The sequence below is a fragment of the Ictalurus furcatus genome, chromosome 26 (genome assembly GCF_023375685.1).
Source record: "Ictalurus furcatus strain D&B chromosome 26, Billie_1.0, whole genome shotgun sequence".
NCBI lineage: Eukaryota > Metazoa > Chordata > Actinopteri > Siluriformes > Ictaluridae > Ictalurus > Ictalurus furcatus.
This window is the reverse complement of record NC_071280.1, coordinates 1,691,309-1,715,705: the sequence shown is the minus strand read 5'-3', so window position 1 is coordinate 1,715,705 and position 24,397 is coordinate 1,691,309. Positions and strand designations below refer to the sequence as shown.

Here is a 24,397-nt window from a genome sequence, read left to right as displayed (position 1 = left end):
TCCTGGACGTAATGAACGCATGTCTTTTCCTCTCTTTCCCTCTCTCAGTCTCTCACGTTCTTCCTTTACCTCTTAACTACAACAATCATGTTTTTCTTCTCCGTCTCTCTGTCTCTTTATCGCTCGTTTCCCCCCCTCCATCTACTGATATTGCTCACTTCTCCATCAATCACTCCATCATCGATTCTTCTACCCTTATTACATCATACACTAACATTATTCACCCAGTCTTCCAATTATACATCCTTCAATCATCCATCCATCCGTTGTGATTGGTTTGGTACGTCCATCCATTTTAGATCGCACACCATTCACTTCACGTACTGCTCCGTTTATACAGCGATCTATACGTTAAGTTGTTCGTCCATCCGTCTGTCCATCCGTCAGTCCATCGTGCTTTGTTTGGTACATCCATCCATTCTACATCATGTACTTGTATCATTCAACCCAGGCCTCCATTTATACATCCATCCATCCGTCAATTCACCATAACCCATCTTGCTTGGTATCACATCCACCCTTATTACATCACCGACTTCTATCATTCACTCAGTCCTCCAGTGATCTATCCGTTAAGTTGTTCGCCCATCAGTTTGTCCATCTATCCGTCCACCAGCCGTCCATCCATCCGTCCTTCAGTCTACCATGCTTTGTTTGGTAAATCCATCCATTTTACGTCACACGTTTGTATCGTTCAACCCAGTCCTCCATTTATACGTCCATCCACTCCTCCATCTATTAATCCATCATGCTCAGTTTGGTATTTTCATCCATTTTACACCACACATTTACATTTATTTATCCCCTCCTCCATACCTCCATTCATTAAACACACCTCTCGTGTTCTCTTTTGTCCCTTCTTCAGCATCCCTGTTTTTTTTTTGTTTTTTTTTTTGCCCCTCCATGTCTGGAAGTCCACCATGTTTCCTACAGCGTGTTCAGTCTGAACTGAAATACCCTAGAAGGATTAGGGTGTCAGAGCAGGGCGCAGTTTTAGACACGGGCTCACGTCACTCGTCCTGATAATGATGTTTATTACACAGCGCTTACAGCGTGTCTGATTCTCACGCTGATCAGGTGTGTGTGTGTGTGTGTGTGATTATCCTGAGTCAGAGCTTCTGACTTCAAAGCCTTCAGAACGACGTGCTTCATTTCCTGTGCTTTAACTCTTTAATGAGACTGTGTGCGTGTACGAGATGTATCTCAGCGTACAGACCGCAGTACTGTTTGTGAGAGCTAGGTGGCGCATTCTCTCTGAATCACTCCGGGCTTTCTTATGATGTTTAAGGAGAAAAGGGTTAAATTTGAAAAGGAGCTTTGTGTTAGGATCCTCCTCGAGGCGTCGAGTTGACATGAAGAGTTTCTCACGAGGGAGAGAGGTGTGAATAGGAGTTCTCTCTCTCTGTCTCTCTCTCTCTCTCTTTGTGTTTCTGCTCCTGTATGTGATCTCCCTTTCGTTCTAATTCAAGAGTCGAAGGCTTGGAGGCATGTTCGTTTTGAACGGTGAATCAGTTTAAATGAAACCTGCACGCTAAAAACACGTGCATGTTTTCCACTCGTGCATCTGAAATGTCTGTCATCTTGCACGGTCTTCTTTAAGGGATAAACATGCGGTTTTTTTTCTTTGTGGTGCTCCTGAGTGATTCAAAAGATTCAAATGACTCAATTGACAGTTCTGCTGTTCACTATTTCGATGAAGTAGCTGAGGTTTCCTGATGATTCTGAAAGCACTGCAGTGAAACACAAACCCATCAAGTTCTACCGCTGGCTCGATAACATCCCACCCGTTAGGGCGAGGCTAATGAAAGAAACACGCTCATTCCGAATCAGATCTTATTCAGTTCATGTTGATGAGGGATAAGTGGCTAAGTCTAGCCTTTTTGTTTGCTGGACTTCTGGTTATCGGACTTTTGTTTTTGGACTTGGTTGTCGGACTTTGGTTATCCGTCTTTTGTTTTTGGTTTTGGTTATCGGACTTTGGTTTTTGGATTTGGTTATCGGACTTTTGTTTTTGGATTTGGTTGTCGGACTTTGGTTGTCGGACTTTGGTTTTTGGATTTGGTTATCGGACTTTTGTTTTTGGACTTTGGTTATAGGACTTTTGTTTTTGGATTTGGTTGTCGGACTTTGGTTGTCGGACTTTGGTTTTTGGATTTGGTTATCGGACTTTTGTTTTTGGACTTTGGTTATAGGACTTTTGTTTTTGGATTTGGTTATCGGACTTTGGTTTTTGGATTTGGTTATTGGACTTTGGTTATCGGACTTTTGTTTTTGGATTTGGTTATCGGACTTTTGTTTTTGGATGTGGTTATCGGACTTTGGTTGTCAGACTTTGGTTATCGGACTTTTGTTTTTGGATTGGTTATCGGACTTTTGTTTTTGGATGTGGTTATCGGACTTTGGTTGTCGGACTTTGGTTGTCGGACTTTTGTTTTTGGATTGGTTATTGGACTTTGGTTATCGGACTTTTGTTTTTGGATTTGGTTATTGGACTTTGGTTATCGGACTTTTGTTTTTGGATTTGGTTATTGGACTTTGGTTATCGGACTTTTGTTTTTGGATTTGGTTGTCGGACTTTGGTTGTCGGACTTTTGTTTTTGGATTGGTTATTGGACTTTGGTTATCGGACTTTTGTTTTTGGATTTGGTGATCGGACTTTTGTTTTTGGACTTGTTTATTTTGGATGTTTGGTTGTCAGACTTTTGTTTTTGGACTTGTTTATTTTGGATGTTTGGTTATTGTCCTTAAGTGTTTGTTTTTTTTGTTGTTGAACATAAATCATAAATTGTTGGACTTCAGTTATTGCCTTTTTTTTTTTTGGAGTTTGTTGGACTTTTGTTGTTGAACTTTGGATGTTGGACTTAGGTTGTTGGATTTGTTTTATGTTGGACTTTTGGCTTTTGGACTTCTGGTTGTGGCATTTGTTTTTGGATTTCAGTAGTTGTTGGTAGTTAGACTTGTTATTGGACTTTGGTTGTTGGACTTCCGATTGTTTCATTGCTCTGACCTCAGTTTGGTCTCTTTGGTTTTTATTTTCCGACTTACAAGTCTCACAAGTGTCGCTTTCGTTTGACCTTAACATTTGTCTTTTGGGTTGACCTCATTTGGGCCCTAAAGGCACAGCCAGAGAGCCAGGTACAGCAGTGCATATGTTAATCTCATTACTGTCTGAGGCCACATTACACCCAGGGGAGTTATACTAGCAGCCACATCCCTTTCAAACCATGCTGCAGGCTATTTTAAGTCCCTGGCAAGTGCCAAGTTCGAATGGTACACTCGCTCAATGTACACATATCTTATGACGGGGCTGTCTTCAAGCTATACTGGCACCGCTAACGACACATTCCACAAGGAGAAAGCATGAACCCTGCTGTTTTATTCCTAATTTAGTGCAGTTCCATTTTATTTGCATAGCACCTTATGTCGCAAAAGCGGCGTTACAGAAATCTGGATGTAGATTTAAATGCCTAATGAGGAATCCAGAGGTGACTGTGGCAAAGAAGTCGTCCCTGACATGACATGAGGAAGCTTGGAACTGTATTAGAAAGGTGACTTTGGTCCCACACTTGAAAACCACTCAATTTCCGGAAGGAACTATGCTTTAGTTGTTTGATATAAATGTATTTGATGGAGTTCATTCGTGTATTTAATGCTCGAAACTTACCGACAGCTTTGGGGTTTTTTTAAGCACACGTTTGTCAACTTCCTGCAATGGAAAGTAGTCTTGGAAAAACACACACTGGCAAAGCCATGCTGATGAATGCGTCTCTAGAGGGCAGAAAAGGTGTAGAGTGTGTCCACACTCACAACGCTCTTGAAAGTAATCACAAGATGATCTATAGTGTAATGGACGTGCGAGTACTTCTGAATACGTAAGCCATGGCTGGTGTCATAGTCGTCATCGAGAAAGTAGAAATGAGCGAGCAAGAGGATGGTTGACGACGCCGCTTTTATTTGTCGGCTAAATAAATCCCATTTTCCCGTTTTTGAATATTTAGGGGGCCAAGCACGTGACCCTTGGTGAGTATCTAGTACTACTTCCTACTACTTAGGCCAGAGAGATGAGCCTCAGAGATGAGCAATTTTGCACCATTTTGCTCCTCCCACTTGGATTTTGAGCTAATTTGCATATTAGTTGTGAAACTACCAGCTCGTCCTAGGAATGTTGGTGTATCTCCCAAAAATTGGTGTCTAAAGCAACGTTCGGGACCAGATTCCGAGGACATGGTCGTGGGGCACGGCCAACTAAGGGGGTAGAGGGGTAGAGTTAAGTCAAACTGTTTCTAAGGAAGCGTAATTGTGAGCAAGCTGAGATTTGGTGTGCTGAACTGTCGCGCTAATCTATGCCGAGTAGATTTCTACAAATGACCAAGCCATCAGCTAATCGATTTTCAGGAGCGATGTTCTCACGGCTATCCTTCAGCCGCGGTCACTGCTGATTGGTTGCATGCACTCGCATGAAACTTGCAAGTCATGTTATGTCCAGGACGAGATTCTGCACGGTTTAGGGCGTGACCATCCATAAGAGGCGGAGTTATGTGTCAGTATGTGCGATCGAGCTAAAATCCGTTATGTTGCATTGTTGAGCTAGTCTGTAAGTAGATTTCTATTGATGAGAAGTTACTTTAAAAAAAAACAACAAAAAAAATACAAACATGGCCGCCATAAGCCAGTCAGCAGGGCAAGGATTCGATTACCGTCATAAAACTCGATCTGTATATGTCTATAATGATATATCTGTGGTTTCTTTAGTGTTGTATGTATATAACTTCTAGGCACTGTTTGCCAAGAGTGCTTGGACCCCGCAGATCGCTGTTTCATCGCCAAACAGCACTAGGACTCAATTTTATATCTTTCTCTTATTACCCATGTCGTAATTATTATAGGAAGCTAACGGAAATGCTCATCAGTGACAAAATAGTCAAATCAGGCTGCTTTCTCTATGTTGGATTTGCACATTTTTGGCAGTGAATCCCATGTGTTTTTTTGTGTTTTTTTTTCGTCGCAGAAAGCGACATACGAATGTGCCCTAACGAGCTTTAAAAACCCCTCGCTATGTCGCCACTGCAGCTGTTGCACGGGACATTCGACAGAAGCCAGATTTGATTTCCTGTCCAAATAAAGCCTTGGAGATGGAGTTCTGAGAGAAACACAGAGCGACATCCATCCATCCGTCCATCCATCCATCCATTCACTTCGCTATGATTGCTTCCCTCGCTCTCATTTCACTCCATTTCTCTCTCTCTTTCTCTCCACAAGCGCCTCATCCAATCTGGGCAATTTGTGCTTGTTTTTCTTTTGCTGCAGGGGGAAGAAAGGTGAACTGGAATCACACGGGCAAGTGTGGAAAGCGCAATCTTTCCAACATGATTGATGTGACTCGCCCCTTTCCTCGTGTCACTGCTTATTGTTTTTTTGTTTTTTTTTTATATCCTGGAAAAAACAGAACGGTTATAGATGTAGATGATTTCCTTATAGAAACGAACCTTCCTGTTCTCCCTGTTTCCATTCTGTCGCTTATTTCTTCTTCTTTTAGTTCATTAAGTAGTCACATCCTTCCGGCGGCATTTTGAGGTGATTAGAAGAAGGGAGAGCGGAAAGAGAAATGACAGAGGGCGCCAATTTATTAGTGAAGGTGGAATGAATTCATTAGACTGTGATACACACACACACACACACACGCACACAGATAACCTGTCCATGTCTTCTCGACTCATAGAGACGAGCGTGACATCATGTTTGACAGTTTCTGATTTCGTTGTCGGATTCAATTTATCCACTGAGGCTTAATGTGTGTATACACACACACACACATACACACACACACTTGCGTGTCCATTTGTGGTCTGCCTTCTGAGGCACAATGAAACTTTTAATTGTAACGTATGATGTGCTAAAGACTTCTAATTGCGCAGAGTCACAATTGAAATATTGCATGGATAAAGAATGGACGGTTAGATGGAAGTATATATGTATGGATTGATAGAACAAATGAATTGATTGATGGATAGATAGATCAGTGATCAGTAGATCAACAGATATATGTTTAAAGGATGGATGGATGGATAGAGTGTTTGAGTAGTAGATTGGTGATTGGTAAAAGCACTAGATGATGATGGATGGATATGTGATGGACCGAAAGGATGGATCGAGAGTTGGATGGATGAATTAGTGGATACATGAGAAGAATGTGGGTGGATGGATGGATGAATTAGTGGATATGTGAGAAGAATGTATGTGGATGGATGGATGAATTAGTGGATACATGAGAAGAATGTGGGTGGGTGGGTGGATGGATGAATTAGTGGATACATGAGAAGAATGTGGGTGGGTGGATGGATGAATTAGTGGATACATGAGAAGAATGTGGGTGGGTGGATGGATGGATGAATTAGTGGATACATGAGAAGAATGTGGGTGGGTGGATGGGTGGATGAATTAGTGGATACATGAGAAGAATGTGCGTGGGTGGATGGATGGATGAATTAGTGGATACATGAGAAGAATGTGCGTGGGTGGATGGATGGATGAATAGGTAAATGCAGTCGTGGATGCATAGAAAGATGGACACAGATGAATCAATAGATACAGACAGATGGATGGATGGAATGATGGACTGATAGAGGAGTATGCATCACAGCAGGAAAACTACAATGATTCCCAAAACAATCTCGGAAGTAACATCGTTACAGCGTTCATCAGTATCAGTCCTTCAGTTCCACGCCGTTTCTCACCATTTGATCTTTTACGTGGATTTCCGCTCTGTTTCTTGTTTTGGATTTTACAATATTAAAGGAGTGTATACATGTGTGTGGGTTTTTTTTTGTCTTTGCAGCTGATAGCGGTGTACGAGGAGATGGAGCTCCAGCCGAGGATGCCGGTTAGCCCGGGCAGTAGCGTGGCGTCCGGATACTCCAGCCCATACACCTCCGACCCCGAGCTGGGCGTCCTGCGTCCCTCAATGGGCACAGAGATCGAGGTCACTTCCAGCACCCTCAAATCAAGTAGGCATCATTCTCTACTCTGATTGCTGTGTTTAACGTGTGTGTGTGTGTTTGAGAGAGAGAGAGGTGCAGTATACACCAGCCTGTCTGTTTGAAAAGCCTGGAGTTGGTGTAAGGGTCTGAGTGCTCAGAGTGGGGTTCAGAGTCTGGGGTTCAGAGTCTGGGGTTCAGAGTCTGGGGTTCAGAGTCTGGGGTTCCAGACTCTGGGAGTTCCAGACTCTGGGGGTTCCGACTCTGGGGTTCCAGACTCTGGGAGTACAGACTCTGAGGGTTCCAGACTCTGGGAGTACAGACTCTGGGGGTTCCAGGCTCTGGGGGTTCAGACTGAGGGTCAGACTCTGGGGTTCCAGACTCTGGGGGTTCCAGGCTCTGGGAGTACAGACTCTGAGGGTTCCAGACTCTGGGAGTACAGACTCTGAGGGTTCCAGACTCTGGGAGTACAGACTCTGGGGGTTCCAGGCTCTGGGGGTTCAGACTGAGGGTCAGACTCTGGGGGTCAGACTCTGGGGGTTCCAGGCTCTGGGAGTACAGACTCTGGGGGTTCCAGGCTCTGGGGGTTCAGACTGAGGGTCAGACTCTGGGGGTCAGACTCTGGGGGTTCCAGGCTCTGGGGGTTCAGACTGAGGGTCAGACTCTGGGGTTCCAGACTCTGGGGGTTCCAGGCTCTGGGAGTACAGACTCTGGGGGTTCCAGGCTCTGGGAGTACAGACTCTGGGGGTTCCAGGCTCTGGGGGTTCAGACTGAGGGTCAGACTCTGGGGGTCAGACTCTGGGGGTTCCAGGCTCTGGGGGTTCAGACTGAGGGTCAGACTCTGGGGTTCCAGACTCTGGGGGTTCCAGGCTCTGGGGGTTCAGACTGAGGGTCAGACTAGTCCAAACGTCAAAAATTAATAAGTTTAATATGTTTAATATCGCATTAAAGAAATTCTGGCTTGTTGTAATTGAGTATGAAATCGGGTTCGCTGGATTTAGCTGGATTTTAACCGAAGCGATTTTTAAAGTCCCGCTTGCTAATGTGACCCTCGGAGAACCCAGGTCAGTTTTCTAACTCGAGCAGACACCACCTGTCTGTCTGTTAGACTCTGCCCCCTGTCGAGGAGGAGGAGGAGCCAACGTGCAACCTTCACTACTTTACAGGCTGGAATTAATGTCCATCATTTCACAACAATATCTCTTACACACACACACACACACACCAGGCATTTTCTACCATGGAGAGACTGATTCAATAATAATATTCTCACTGTGGCTTCCCAATCAGCTCAGCTGCTCACACACACACACACACAGCTGGCTTCCATTTGCAGGCCGCTGAAGTGGGCTGGACACGCTCCTTTTATCTGTTCTTTCATGTAATTGATAAATGACTGTGTGTGTGTGTATGAGCAGCTGATGGGGGGGGTTTGTGATGTGATGACCTCACCGAGGTCAGAGGTGCGATCACACGGACATCTGCCGTACATTTGTTCTCACCGTCATCACGCAGAAGTTGATTATATTCCTTTTACACCACAGCAGTTTATACTTTTTATCCATTTATAGCTCCCTTTAACATTGTGGAGCATCTGCGAAAGAAGTCATCACGTTTGTAACAGCAGTTACGAACATCCAGCTTCTCATTTTAATCTCCTCCAAGTTAATAAGATGGAAAAAACCCTCAGCATTTCCATCGTACGATAGAATAAAAGCACGTGGGGAAAACAAAAAGAAAAAAAAGTGTGTACAGCCTTTTTCGGAGTCTTCGCCATAAAAAATCTAAACGCAAATTTAACGTAAAAAATGTAGGTTTTCAACTACTAAATGCTAAGATTTATACATTTGATGATTGATGTTGACGATTTTTTTTATTTTGTCATTAGAGAGGTTTATTATTATTATTATTATTATTATTATTAAGATTCGATGTGTAGTCCTAGTGTTTTTGCCATCGAACAGTTTTTTCTTTTTCTTTTTTCCCCGCAACATTTCGCGTATTGACACAATTTGTTCGTTAAAGTCGGACGTTTTAATATCGCAAAAAAAAAAAACAGAAAATAAATAAAGTGTAAAACATTAGGCAGTTATTGTGATGGCTAAATTTAAAACTAATTCTGTTCGGAAAATAATATTTTCAAATAATATATATTCCGAATGATATTTTCAAAATATGCTAGTCTAGCTGGTCGTGTGTTGCTAGGTAGAATTTGCTGTGTGTGTGTGTGTGTGTGTGTGTGTGTGTGTGTTTAGTGCTTTTGTAGTTGTTTATCTGACAAACAGGACCAGTGCCCCTGATGTTCTAGCTCAGTCGGTGTCGCATCAGAGTCTCTCAGTGGTACGATTAGAACGGCATTGATCGTTCACACACACACACACACACACACACACACACACACACACACAATCATTTCAGAGCTACATGTCTGAACACCAGGCTGGAGAAGAACTTCTAGTGAGTGATTGAGGTATCGATTAGTGATAAAGCAGAATTCCAGGTTAGCAGATTCAGACCCCTCTCAGCCTGTCCTCCTCTCTCTCCTATTCTTTCTCCATTCTCTTTCTGCTCCATCTCTCCATCATTCAGAAACCTCCTCTACGCTGTATTGGTGCTATCTAAAAGGTTTCGTCTTGAAATGCATGAAGAAGGCCAAGTCGGTGCCGTATAATTGTTTCATACTTTTAATGTTTCAGATTGGTTTAAAATAAATAAATAAATAAATAAATAAAAAAATCATTACCCACAGTAACGTTTCATAATAACGCTGATTGATATTTCACTCGATTTGAATCTTTCTTGGACCCAGTAAAACAAACACAACACAAATAAACTAGCATGGTCTATACAATACTGTCGTCCCAAGCTGTTCAACAACAACAACAATACTGTCGTCCCAAGCTGTTCAACAACAACAATACTGTCGTCCCAAGCTGTTCAACAACAACAATACTGTCGTCCCAAGCTGTTCAACAACAACAACAACAATACTGTCGTCTCAAGCTGTTCAACAACAACAACAACAATACTGTCGTCTCAAGCTGTTCAACAACAACAACAACAATACTGTCGTCTCAAGCTGTTCAACAACAACAACAATACTGTCGTCTCAAGCTGTTCAACAACAACAACAACAATACTGTCGTCTCAAGCTGTTCAACAACAACAACAATACTGTCGTCTCAAGCTGTTCAACAACAACAACAATACTGTCGTCTCAAGCTGTTCGACAACAACAATACTGTCGTCTCAAGCTGTTCGACAACAACAATACTGTCGTCCCAAGCTGTTCAACAACAACAACAATACTGTCGTCTCAAGCTGTTCAACAACAACAATACTGTCGTCTCAAGCTGTTCAACAACAACAACAATACTGTCGTCCCAAGCTGTTCAACAACAACAACAACAATACTGTCGTCTCAAGCTGTTCAACAACAACAACAATACTGTCGTCTCAAGCTGTTCAACAACAACAACAATACTGTCGTCTCAAGCTGTTCGACAACAACAATACTGTCGTCTCAAGCTGTTCGACAACAACAATACTGTCGTCCCAAGCTGTTCAACAACAATACTGTCGTCTCAAGCTGTTCAACAACAACAACAATGCTGTCGTCTCAAGCTGTTCGACAACAACAACAATACTGTCGTCTCAAGCTGTTCGACAACAACAATACTGTCGTCTCAAGCTGTTCGACAACAACAATACTGTCGTCCCAAGCTGTTCGACAACAACAACGCTGTCGTCTCAAGCTGTTCAACAACAATGCTGTCGTCCTAAGCTGTTCAACAACAATACTGTCGTCCCAAGCTGTTCAACAACAACAATACTGTCGTCCAAAGCTGTTCAACAACAACAATACTGTCGTCCCAAGCTGTTCAACAACAACAACAATACTGTCGTCCCAAGCTGTACAACAACAACAATGCTGTCGTCTCAAGCTGTTCGACAACAACAATACTGTCGTCTCAAGCTGTTCGACAACAACAACAACGCTGTCGTCTCAAGCTGTTCAACAACAATACTGTCGTCCCAAGCTGTTCAACAACAACAATACTGTCGTCCCAAGCTGTTCAACAACAACAACAATACTGTTGTCTCAAGCTGTTCGACAACAACAATACTGTCGTCCCAAGCTGTTCAACAACAACAACAACAATACTGTCGTCTCAAGCTGTTCAACAACAACAACAACAATACTGTCGTCTCAAGCTGTTCAACAACAACAACAATACTGTCGTCTCAAGCTGTTCAACAACAACAACAATACTGTCGTCTCAAGCTGTTCGACAACAACAATACTGTCGTCTCAAGCTGTTCGACAACAACAATACTGTCGTCTCAAGCTGTTCGACAACAACAACGCTGTCGTCCCAAGCTGTTCGACAACAACGCTGTCGTCCCAAGCTGTTCGACAACAACAATACTGTCGTCCAAAGCTGTTCAACAACAACAACAATACTGTCGTCCCAAGCTGTACAACAACAATGCTGTCGTCTCAAGCTGTTCGACAACAACAACAACAATACTGTCGTCCCAAGCTGTACAACAATACTGTCGTCTCAAGCTGTTCGACAACAACAATACTGTCGTCCCAAGCTGTTCAACAACAATACTGTCGTCTCAAGCTGTTCAACAACAACAACAATACTGTCGTCCCAAGCTGTTCGACAACAACAATACTGTCGTCTCAAGCTGTTCGACAACAACAATACTGTCGTCTCAAGCTGTTCGACAACAACAATACTGTCGTCTCAAGCTGTTTGACAACAACAATACTGTCGTCTCAAGCTGTTCGACAACAACAACGCTGTCGTCTCAAGCTGTTCGACAACAACAACGCTGTCGTCCCAAGCTGTTCGACAACAACAACGCTGTCGTCTCAAGCTGTTCAACAACAATACTGTCATCCTAAGCTGTTCAACAACAATACTGTCGTCCCAAGCTGTTCAACAACAACAATACTGTCGTCCAAAGCTGTTCAACAACAACAATACTGTCGTCCCAAGCTGTTCAACAACAACAACAATACTGTCGTCCCAAGCTGTACAACAACAACAATGCTGTCGTCTCAAGCTGTTCGACAACAACAATACTGTCGTCTCAAGCTGTTCGACAACAACAACAACGCTGTCGTCTCAAGCTGTTCAACAACAATACTGTCGTCTCAAGCTGTTCGACAACAACAATACTGTCGTCTCAAGCTGTTCGACAACAACAACAACGCTGTCATCTCAAGCTGTTCAACAACAATACTGTCGTCCCAAGCTGTTCAACAACAACAACAATACTGTCGTCTCAAGCTGTTCAACAACAACAACAATACTGTCCTCTCAAGCTGTTCAACAACAACAACAATACTGTCGTCTCAAGCTGTTCAACAACAACAATACTGTCCTCTCAAGCTGTTCAACAACAACAACAATACTGTCCTCTCAAGCTGTTCAACAACAACAACAATACTGTCCTCTCAAGCTGAACAACAACAACAACAATACTCTGTCGTCTCAGGCGGCTGTGGATCAGGTGGTAGAGTGGGTTGTCCACTAATCGTAGGGTTGGCGGTTCGATTCTCGGCCCACGTGACTCCACATACTGAAGTATCCTTGGGCAAGACGCTGAACCCCAAGTGGCTCCCGATGGCAAGTTAGCGGCTTGCATGGCAGCTCTGCTACCACTGGTGTGTGTGTATGTGAACGGGTGAATGAGACACAGTGTATAAAAGCGCTATATAAGTGCATTTACCATCTCAGGTTGTTAAAAAATAATAAACAGCTGTTTGAAAAATGCAGCATTGTTTAACCCAGACAGGACTTCTATAATTCTGCTCTTACAACCCACAGACACTGTTCCAAGCAGAGAGATTTTTCTTTTTATGTTTTTTTACTTTCTCCCCTGCTCAACACATCTTTGTTTGTTCCTCATGAGATTAGTGGAGTAGTTGATTACAGGGCTGCTGATGGAGTTGATTATAGCTCTGAAGTGTAACCTCTCTGCGGAGCACACGATTACGGGCCGCCGGCGCATTCTTCCAGGTTCCGTCACCGCTCTTCTTCTTTGGTGGGCTGAACCGTCAAGCCGTAACAGCTCTACAGGTCACGGGGTGAATCCGAGTTAATACTGACGGTCTTTTTTTTTTTCTTTTCTCTTCCAAACAACTTTGCGATTGTTATGCTGAATGAGAGTTGAAGAAAATCCCGTCCGAGTTCTGTAACGGCGTGTGCCACAACCTAACGTGTTCTCCGTGTCAGATCATACGATGAAGATCCTCTTCCGATAGACCTGTGTGTAACGAAACGCTCTGTAGTTTACGTCCTCGGCCAGCGCTTGTGCAGAACACTAATGAGCTCGCGTAAACCGACGAGCTGGACGTATGAAGGGTGTAATTTTTCTGTCCGTATGTTCGTAGCTGAGGCACGGAAATGCAAAACGTTGGGAACTTCCACAGCTGCTTCCTGGTACAGTCCCCGATCTCCTTAATGGATTTGCATGTTCAATGGAGTCGTTCTTTTAAAACCGGAAACAAACGATCTTTATAGACGCTCCACACGAACGCCGCGTGACCGTCGACATGGTGGAGAAGTTTAACATTTCAGCTAGAGACGACACGAGAGAAAAGAAGAGGAGAAATGAAAAACAATAGGAAAAGAAGAGAAGTGACGTAGGAAAAACGAAGAAAGAAAAGATGATGAGAAATAAAATAACAGGAAAACGAGTATAGAAGAGAAAAGAAAAAAAAGAAGACATGATATAAAACAAGAAAACAAGTTTTTTGCTTCAAATATCTGCTTTTAATATTGTTATTATTATATTATTATTTTATTATTTTATTATATTATTTTATTATTTATTATGAACATTTTATTTTATTATTTATTGTGAACATTTTCTTTTTCTTACATCAAATGTTTATTTTCTATATTTTTTATAATAATTTATTATATTATTATTTTATTATTTATTATGAACATTTTATTTTATTATTTATTATGAACATTTTCTTTTTCTTACATCAAATATGTGTTTGTTTATTTTTCTGATGCAGCCTTGTACCCCAAAGTCTAGACGAGCTTTCCTTTAGTATGATTCAAGTAATTATGCTAATGTGTTTGTGAAGAGACACGCTTAAGTGAATCAATGAATCTGTGACTCAGTGAATCAAATGTAATGAACACAAGTGAAGTCCATTGTGAAGACAAACGTTTAAGTGAATCAATTAATCAGATTTTATGAAACTAAGTGAAGTCTACGTTTATTATATTATTCATTTGTTGTTTTTATTATTATTTCTAAGGCCGTAGTGAAGAGAAACGTTTAAGTGAATCAATGAATCAGTGACTCAGTGAATCAAATGTAATGAATCTAAGTGAAGTGCATAGTGAAGAGGAATGTTTAAGTGAACCAGTGAATCAATGAATCGGATGTAAGTGAAGTCCGTTGATGAGCTGTGTGTTCAGAAAGGTTCAGTGCCGACTCTGCTTTCTGTTTACGGATTTTTTATTTTCTCTGACAGACACGCCTCTGATGGTCAGGAGCAACAGTGAACTGGTGCTGTCACGCACGCTGGACACCGGGAGTCGAGATACTGAAAGTAACAACAACAGACCAACAACAACGGTCAGTGTTCTAGATGCTTCAGGGTCAAAAAATCTGCATCTGAGTTAATACCGATTTAATACCACCCTCACCCCCGCGCCCGCGCCCGATAACCTGTACGATATCATCCTCTCAGAGGAACCGCCCCTTCCTGTCGCCGATTATTTTCCCACAACAGAACGACGTGCGTGTGTGTTTTACTCCTTACTTTTGCTTACACGCAGTGTATCGGTGAAGAACGATGGGATCTGTTTTTTGTATTATTATTATTATTATTATTATTATTATTTTTATCGTCAAAGATGGCACACATCTGTACACATCTGTTTTGGTGTAAGAAACCCATTTCGTTTTTTGATTCACTTCGGTCAAGCCTCGTGTTCCTTTCACCTTTCATAAAAACTTGAGTATTTCTTTTGTTGTATGTCTTCGATTTCTCTGTGTGTGTGTGTGTGTGTGTGTGTGTGTTGTGTGTATGGTCAGGAGATTGTATTTGTTGTTTTTTTTGTGGGTTTTCATATTGTATTTTGTCGTTCGCACCTGTGGCCCCTCTCTCGCTCTCGCGCACACACACACACACACACACACACACACACACCCCGTTGTGATTTTGGCTTCTCTCACATTTCTCTCGCTCTCTATTTCTCCGGGTTGAATCCATTTATTTCCTCCCGTCTTATTAGTCCGGGTTTGATTTTTACCCTGCACCTGTTGTCTCACACACACACACACACACACACACACACACACACACACACACACATATACACATAAGCCCGACTTTGTTCTATAAATGGACACGCAGTATGATATTTGATAAATAAAAAAAGAAGTGTCGGTAAACCGCCGCGGAGTAAGAGGAATCGCACGACTGGTATCCAGGAGTGTCATATAAGAGTATCTGCGCTTGCTTGATTATTTTCCTGCAACAGCATGGCATGTTATACTTTTTATTTCTATTTACACTGGCTGTTTGCCCTCGCGCTCTCGCCCCGTTTTTATATACGAGCTGAGCGCACTTCAGGAATAAAGAACGCACCGATGCACAATAACAATAACAACAGCGCAGGAGCATGTGGCCTAGCGGGGGATAATCGCATAACCGTCCGTAATCTGGGTCACTGTGTGTGTGTGTGTGTGTGTGTGTGTGTGTGTGTGTGTGTTAACAGGGAGCAGGCCATGTTCTAACAGTGAAGAGTGGAACCGTGGGCTCACCGGGAGAAGACATGATGAACAGGAGGAACAACAACAGCAGCAGGTAAGAGTGTGTAATAATAATAATAATAATAATAATAATAATAATAATAATAGTGTTATTATTAACAGACAGTGAAGAGTTAATAAAAATGACAAAACAGTACATTGAGAAGAATTACATTTTAAACATGAAATTATTATTATTATCTTTTTTTTTTTTGTGGAGCAAAATCTCTTGGCTTTTAAGGTCGGAGAGGTTCAAAACGAAACGTTTGGAGCTTTTAATATCAATTCAGATACTTTCATACACATTTAAATAATGCGGCTAAATGAGAAAATAATAATTATCGTTTTACAGTTTTCTCGTTTTATAACGACCCTTTTTTAAATCAGCTGCCCTTCTCGTACAGCTTTGGGAGGCGGGGATTGGGCAGGGGGGTCGGGTGGAGGGGGCGGAACTTACAGATTTGCCAAACGTTAACGCGTTTTTGCGTCGGAGCTCCACATTTTAACACCAGTCGACACATTCCAAACGACAGATCGGCACTTCGATCTCCCGGTCGCGTAAGTGTCTCGCCGATATGAACCGACACGCTCGAGAAGCTCCGCCCCCTTCGCAACATCCCGCCCGACGGGGATGTTTTTTCCCCCGCGTTTCTCGAAAGATGCGGCGTCGTTGTCCATCACGGCAGAACGGAGAACGTTTCGAGTCGGTTAAAGCGAAATAAAATCTATCCACGTACGTTATACATACACGTACACGGCTAACGTTTGCTAGCTATGTCTGTTATATTACTGCGCATTATTAGTGTCGTCCCCGCTCCATTGCCCCCCCCCCCCCCCCACGGAAAATGTCCTGTTTCAGTTTTCAGATCACGGTGAGTATCCTCGAGTCTAAACGTGTCGGCGAGATTCATGGCGCGACAGGAAGCAGATTCTCTTCTCATCGCCTTCGGAAATGGCGGCATCCCGATCGAAACGAGTCCATATTGCAAAGAGTGTTGTTCGGTATTAGGATCCGCTGGCTGTTGCCATGGTTACAGGACATGCGGTGGCGGTGCCGTTCTTATCACGGGTCACGTGACCTCCTCTTCTCTATAAGAGAGAGGTACGCGGTTATCTCTTCTGACACTCTTCACTGGCTCTGTCAGTCAGTATTACACACACACACACACGTACACGTGCCTACCTCATTTACCGGTTGAACTGGCACCAATACAACCTTCTACATCACTTTATCTGATGTCATAAAGGAGGTATTTTTCCCCCCGAGGCTGGTAATATGTCCGCTACAGTATACGTATAACGGAAGTTAGCACGCTTGCTAATACGAGAGCTAGAATCCAAATACAAGCTTAGCTTCCCCCCACCCCCCCCACACACCCCCAAAATTCAGATTAGCTAAACGTCGGAGACGCTACGCCGCCATATCGTGCGCTACATGCGATGTTTTAACCGCTTTATTTTGAATACTCACTTATCTGATTATCGGCGTTACCATAGAAACAACCATAAAGCAGCTTGATGTCACTTCAAACGTTCTTAAAAACCTCGGTTCTTTTCGCGATAGTTACGTCTTCGTTTATGAGCGGGAATAACTGGATGGGTTTCCAAAATGGCCGCCGTCCGTTTGGCTGCTGGTAATTCTGACAGAAAAAGCTAAATGTTTGTTTGACCATTCTTACTCACGGTGTTTGTTTATCTTCCTCCTCCTTCGAGTCTTAAAACATCTTTGATTGATTTATTGATTTATTTACTCCACTTGCCATCACTAGCTTGCTTTTTTTTTTTTTTTTTTTTTTTTTTCCAACGTCACTTTTTTTCGAAAATGGTTTCTTCTTCGCTGACAGGATGAGTAACAACTTGGGGATTTCTAGCATGGAATTGGCGTATACGCATGAGGACGTTCTCGATTCTCGACGTTTTACCTGAAACATGCACGTGTTAATTTCTATACTTTTATATAAGTGTTTATCATCAGTGAGACGCAAAATGGCTCCTTGAACGTGGAATCACTTTTTCAGAAGATTTTCAGGAACCGCAGAATGATTCCTCACAGGAATTCTTTGTTTCTCACAACCTCCAGGAAGGAACAACAAAAAATAAACACCCCCCCCACCACCGTGTCTGACAGCGACAGGCGTTATCGTTCTGCTTGTTTGAGAATTCCCCGTGGCTTTTTTTTTTTTGACAGCGATGGAACATTTTGCGTAACTCTCACCTGCACCACCCGCACCACCTCCTCCATCCGCCTTTTTCTTCCTTTTTCTTCTCTCTGTTCATGTGGTTATTGAAGTAAGAGATGCAGGTAGGCACCTGTGCCTCTGGCGCTGTGTGTAAAACACACACACACACACACACTAACGCGTACAAGAACAAGAGCAGTTGCAGTAGCTCTCAGATTATTTGTTTGGCCATTAATGCTAACCCTGAGGACACGAGCGCAAAATGGATTTGAAGTCTGTGTGGACAGGAGTACAAGGTCCAATACTGAAGGATTGTGTGTGTGTGTGTGTGTGTGTGTGTGTGTGTTGGAGCAAGACCTGCAGGCCTCAATTCTTTTTTTCTGCCTTATCACTTCCTTTGTTACTCACCCTAACATGGTAAAAGTATAAGTCTTGAAAGTCTTGAAGCTGGGGATATTATTATTATTATTATTATTATTAATAATAATATTAATATTATTATGTTGACTGACATGTGGACGTTCACAGCACTGAAGCGTTGTAGTTAGCTCCCCTTCGTGGCGTGTTCTGTACACAATTGAGCCACTTTTCCAAAGGAATTCTTCTTTGTGATTAAAAAAAAAGTGCTTGGGCCCCTTAATCGCTGCTACCAGCTAAGTTGTTATCGAGTATTCGTTGATGTTTGCGAGGACCGTCTCTGCGAATTGATGAAACGTGTCCGTCTCGGTGGGCGTGGTCTCTTCTAGGATGCCCCCACCCCCGGTTTCAGGACACGAACGCACTTTACGTTGTTGTTTTTTTTTTTTCCCCCCTTTAAATTGTCGCCCGGAGGTATCTCGGCCTCAACACGCGTACGGGTTTGCGCCTGAGGATGCGTTTGTGCGCGGTCCACGATCACGTGCACGAACACGGTCTTTGGTTATGAATACGAGCGCGGGCGAGTGCGCGTAGATGTGTTGCGTGGTTCTCGGCTGCGAACACAGCAGGAAAGCAGGAGGTCGGCGAGGCAGATCAGGGCCGTTAAATGGTCCAAGACGGAGCTAATGGAGCCCAGTGATCGCTACTTGCCTTCTAGGCGTGTGTGTGTGTGTGTGTGTGAGAGAGAGTGATTGATACTGATAGAAAATTACTACACGGCTCTGATCTCATTTCGGTCTTCTGACTGAGATTCTTACTGAAGCCGGTTTCTGAGATTGTGGAGCTTCATCGGGAACGCTGTTCGGAATTTCAAAATATAAAATGGCTTGCATTTGTTTTACTCGTTTAGTTCGGAATTTCAAAATTCCCTGCGTGTTATTCCGCACTAGTGATAATTAGGGGGCCAAGCACCAAAGGTGTAATTGTATATCATCATCTTATTCTTAATCTTCTCATTATTCTTATTTCAAATTTGGCACAGTGATGGAGGACAGTCCCAGCTACCTCCAGAGCCATTATGGTGTACGCAGGGTGAAGGTGGACATGCGATTGCAGTAGTAAATCAACACAACCTTATGGAAAAGCGATTCCAATTTCCTTCTAATCCTTTGGGTCAAGCCGAGTTAAAGGGATGCCATGATGTTAAAGTCCAGTCACATCCGATTTTCAGCCAGTTCCGTATTCGTTTCTCCTCTTCCAAAATTTGCCCGATCACCAAATCTGGCTCGCAGCCTAATCAGACGAAACACACAAACGCATCCGATGGCGAAATCGCCAGACGGGAAGTGAGGTGGTTTCTCCGCAGCGGCGTGATGCATCTGACACAAATGAGTAAAACTGCTTCTAAGCTTTGACGACTGACTACATTCTGTCGATTCGCCGCCCGTCGAGGGTGGGACGTAACAGATCTTTCATTTTCAAAACAGGAAGTCGGCCATTTTGAATTTATAAAAAAAACATTTTAAATTTGTTTCCTGTCTAGCCTTTGTGAAATTTCGAAAGGTCGTTTCGACGGACCGTGCTGAAGAAAGCTTCTTTCTTAGATTTTTTTTTGATATTCGTCCGTAAGTCGTACGACGTCGATTTGCGAAGTACGCCAAATACATGAAGCGAGGTCATATCTAAGCAGCGGCTCGACGTATAGCCGTCAAATACTACGCAGTACGTCTCCTTGATAACAAAGCCACGATGGTCCTGTTGGAGTCAGGTCACCCGCTGTTGCTAAGGAGTGGGGCCAAAAAGTGCTTGGCCCCCTTAATCGCTGCTTGCAGCTATATTGTTTCCATTATTATTCTAAAAATAAACGCTTCTGTGAGCAGAGGTGTGGAAACTTTTGCCTGGTTGTGTACGCATTCAAAACAATTAAAGGTGTGTGTGTGTGTGTGTGTGTGTGTGTGTGTTTCCACAGCAGGCTCACGAGAACAGTGGACATTTCTGGAGACATGGGACCTCTGGGAATTAAAGTTGTACCTTATCTGTCTTCACTGAGTGGACGGTGAGGACACTCTCTCTCTATCTCTCTCTCACACACACACACACACACACACACACACACACACACACACAGGCGGGAAATGTCTTATGTGAAAGAAACACACCGAGATGGGAAGGTCAAAAATGTAAGTGCGTTTTGTGGACAAATACACTCACTCGATGTGACAGGAAGTGACCCTTGGGTGGAAGGTGTCTCACTTCCTGTTGTGGCTGGTGTGTGTGTGTGTGTGTGTGTGTGTGTGTGTGTGTATTTCCTCATGGTTTGTTTAAGGATTGCCACTGTCCTTATCTCTACTCCATTCACCTTCATTCTTTCGTCTTTTTTTTGCACTCATTTTTCTCTCTTTGGGGGAGAAAATGTGTCCTGTGACCTGCTGATCTCTTGTAGGTATGAAAAGCAAGTCTCTCTCTCACACACACACACAAAAATATTGGCACCCCCATAAACCTAAGCAAAAATGATTGTGTAATTCAAACGTCAGACCCAAATGGCAAGGGAGAGTATTCATCTTTGATTCATGTTCTAATTAATAATAATAATAATAATAATATTTTCTCTCGGAAGTATATGAGCCGAAACGAATGACACCCCTAAAGAAGGTTTGAAGTCTTTATTGTTAAAAAAGTACCTGGTTTTATAAACATAAACCTGCTCGCCTCTGCCAGGAGGTTCCCATTTAATCCTGTGTACATAAAAAAACAAAGGAAAGGATCACAGAGGGACCTGCGTTAAATGGTCCAAGAAGAAGCTAATGGAGCACTGTGATAGCTACTTGCTCTGTGTGTGTGTGTGTGTGTGTGTGTGTGTTTAGGACGCTGGGCCTTCACGTTAAAGGCATCGAGGAGAACAGTCGGACGAAGAGAGAGGGCATCTTCGAGGAGGACGAGTGCATCGTACAGATCAACGGCACCGAGCTCATAGACAAGTCTTTCGCTCAGTATGAACTTTCTCCTTCCTCATCGCCACTCGCGTCATCGCTCTGTCGTTCTTTCTGGGCCGCTCTCGCTCTGTCCTGTCGATTCGCGGCTTGTCGTCGCGCTCTCTCTCGTGCTCTTGCAGAGCCTCGGTTTCTCACTTCACATCTCGTGGATTAGTGCTGTTAACTGTCATCATCACTTCAGAGCTCCAGACGAGAGAAAGGGGAGGGACAGACAGAGGGAGGGAGAGAGAATTTTTTTTTTTTTAAAACCTCCCTTTATTAGGTCAATCAAATAGCATTAAAAAGTCAAGCTATCGACTCTTCCGTTGTAAACTGATTTTGTTTTTTCTCTCCTCTCCTCATCTCTCCTCATCTCTCCTCTCCTCATCTCTCCTCATCTCTCCTCATCTCTCCTCTCCTCATCTCTCCTCTCCTCATCTCTCATCTCCTCATCTCTCCTCATCTCTCCTCCCCTCTCCTCATCTCTCCTCTCCTCATCTCTCATCTCCTCATCTCTCCTCTCCTCTCCTCATCTCCCCTCTCCTCATCTCCTCATCTCTCCTCATCTCTCATCTCCTCATCTCTCCTCCCCTCTCCTCATCTCTCCTCTCCTCATCTCTCCTCTCCTCATCTCTCCTCATCTCTCCTCTCCTCTCCTCATCTCTCCTCTCCTCATCTCTCCTCATCTCTCATCTCTCCTCATCTCTCATCTCTCCTCATCTCTCATCTCTCCTCATCTCTCCTCATCTCTCATCTCTCCTCATCTCTCCTCATCTCTCCTCTCCTCATCTCTCCTCATCTCTCATCTCTCCTCATCTCTCCTCTCCTCATCTCTCCTCATCTCTCCTCTCCTCATCTCTCATCTCTCCTCTCCTCATCTCTCCTCTCCTCTCCTCATCTCTCCTCTCATCTCTCCTCTCATCTCTCCTCTCCTCATCTCTCCTCTCCTCATCTCTCCTCATCTCCTCTCCTCATCTCTCCTCTCCTCATCTCTCCTCATCTCCTCTCCTCATCTCTCCTCATTTCTCGTCTCCTCATCTCTCCTCATTTCTCGTCTCCTCATGTCTCCTCATCTCTCCTCATCTCTCCTCATCTCTCCTCTCCTCATCTCTCCTCTCCTCTCCTCTCCTCTTCTCATCTCTCCTCATCTCTCCTCTCCTTTCACAGGGCGGTACAGCACTGACTCTGGTATTGTTATTTCTCTGCGCAGGTCTCAGGAGATGTTCCGTCAGGCCATGTCGTCGCCGGTCGTGAGATTGGAGGTCCTCCCCGTGTCCAACAAGCTCCAGTTCGAGAAGAGCCTCATCAGCCAGATCTTCAACAGCCTTGACTCCGCCCAAGCCGTCGGCCCTAAACCCAAGAGCCCCTTCCTGCTTCGGAAAGCCGACGCTACACCCTCTGACCCCGCCCCTTCCACGTCCTCCTTCTCCTCTCTGACTCCGCCTCCGAGAGAGGAGCCCGTCATGAGACGCAGCCCCGTGGTGGTGGAGCGTCGCGAGCAGACCCCGCCTCCTCCTGTCAGTGCCTCGCCCACACCCAGGAGTCGCAGCGAAAGCCCCGCCTCCACTGTAAACCCCGCCCTTATAGCGCTAGCGAACGCTAATAAGAAAGGTGGCAGGAAGATGATCAATTTAACAAAAGGTGCGTAAAGACACAGCTGTCTGACCTTCACGTCTTCTCTCTGTCTGTCTGTGTGTCTGACTAGTTGTCTGTCTCTCTCTCTCTCTCACTATCTGTCTGTCTCTGTCTGTCTGTTTTTGTCTATCTGTCTCACTGTCTGTCTGTCTCTCTGTTTGTCTGTCTGTCTGTCTCTCTGCTCTCCTCACCTCTCCTCTGTTCTGTTTATTTTATTCTCGTCTTGTTAGTGTGTGTGTGTGTGTAGTCTGTCTTATTTGATCTCTCTTTCTTTCTTAGGTCTCTCTCCTCATTTTTTTTTTACTCCTCTTCTCTTTTTCTTATTTTTGTCTGTTTGGTCCTCTTTTTCCCTCTTCTCTAATATCGTCATGTCTTTCCTCGTTTCCTTTTTTCTTGTTTTTATTTTATGTCTCTTCTCATAGTCTTCTCTTCGCTAACTTTTTTACGTTGTTTTCCTTACGTCCCGTGTGTTCTTGTTGTCTCTCTTCTCCTCCTGTCTCGTCTCTTCTCCTTTTTTTTGTTGTCTTCTTGTCTCATGTGGCAGTCTCTTCTTGTTTCATATTCTGTTTATTTCTATTTCTCTCTCCTCTTCCCTCTCTCCTCTCCTCTCCTCTCCTGTGATTGACAGCTGCTCCAGGTGTTAAACTTTAATGAAAGTCAGTCAGGTGCTCCGCTGGGAGACGGGATTTCATCATTCGCCATCTTTAGTATGCTGGAGCTCTTTCTATCCTGTGTAACATCTTTCAGTCGTGACTGTGTGTGGTGGAGAGAGAGAGAGAGAGAGAGAGATGGAAAGAGGGACACAGAGTGAGCGAGGGAGGGAAAAAAAGAACGAGGGTGAGCTTCAGTGATCACACGTGCGGAGGGCGGAGTCATGGAGACTCATCCCTGTGCTCCTGCCTTCCTCCTGTTCCTCTTCTCTCTCTCTCTCTCCCTCCGTCCGCTCTGGCTCGCTCTCCTTCGCTCCGTCGACGTGCTGGCGTGTGAAATTAAAGCGCAGACCCATTTAATCCTCACGAGGAAGGGTTTATTAGTGAGGGTTTGTGGGTAGCTGAGAGCCGACTTGCTCTTCCTCTCCCTGCAACGCAGAGGGTTTCCGAGGTCCGGGTCGCGCGTGAACCCCAAAAGAGTTTGAACTTATTCATTCCGGAATAAAACGTGACATTAACACGTGAAGGAAGGAGTCTCCAGCGTCAGCTCAGTGTAACAGTTTACCATGCGCGTCGTCGTTGGGTTTTTTCCTCGTTAACTTCGAGAGAGCGAGTGAACCACTGCTCATATCTGTTAAGAGAGACAACATTGAATGCGACTGTAAACGGATAAAAAATAAACGTGTAAGGTGTTGTGTGTTAGTTCAGTTGGGATGTGTTAGCGTTGGAGTTTGGGTTTGCGTGTTGTTGCAGTGAAGTAACGGAATAAACCTCACGGCTGTGTGTTGTGTTCTGACCCGCAGGTCCGGATGGTCTGGGCTTCA

At 43.9% G+C, this 24,397-nt stretch overlaps 1 protein-coding gene across 2 annotated transcripts in view; it reads left to right on the top strand.

Moving 5' to 3' along the window:
• Positions 1-24,397, top strand: part of pard3ba (par-3 family cell polarity regulator beta a) — a 106,342-nt gene that overhangs the window by 22,656 nt on the left and 59,289 nt on the right. Inside the window, exons 3-9 of one of the 2 annotated variants that reach the window (XM_053615535.1) lie at positions 6,836-7,004; positions 14,491-14,594; positions 15,743-15,831; positions 20,286-20,369; positions 21,181-21,306; positions 22,499-22,929; positions 24,377-24,397. The exon at positions 24,377-24,397 is cut by the window's right edge and continues 119 nt beyond it. In XM_053615535.1, the coding sequence (XP_053471510.1) occupies positions 6,836-7,004; positions 14,491-14,594; positions 15,743-15,831; positions 20,286-20,369; positions 21,181-21,306; positions 22,499-22,929; positions 24,377-24,397 (1,024 nt within the window). Of the gene's footprint in view, positions 1-6,835; positions 7,005-14,490; positions 14,595-15,742; positions 15,832-20,282; positions 20,370-21,180; positions 21,307-22,498; positions 22,930-24,376 lie in introns of both variants that reach the window. The other variant, XM_053615534.1, reaches the window with a different exon arrangement.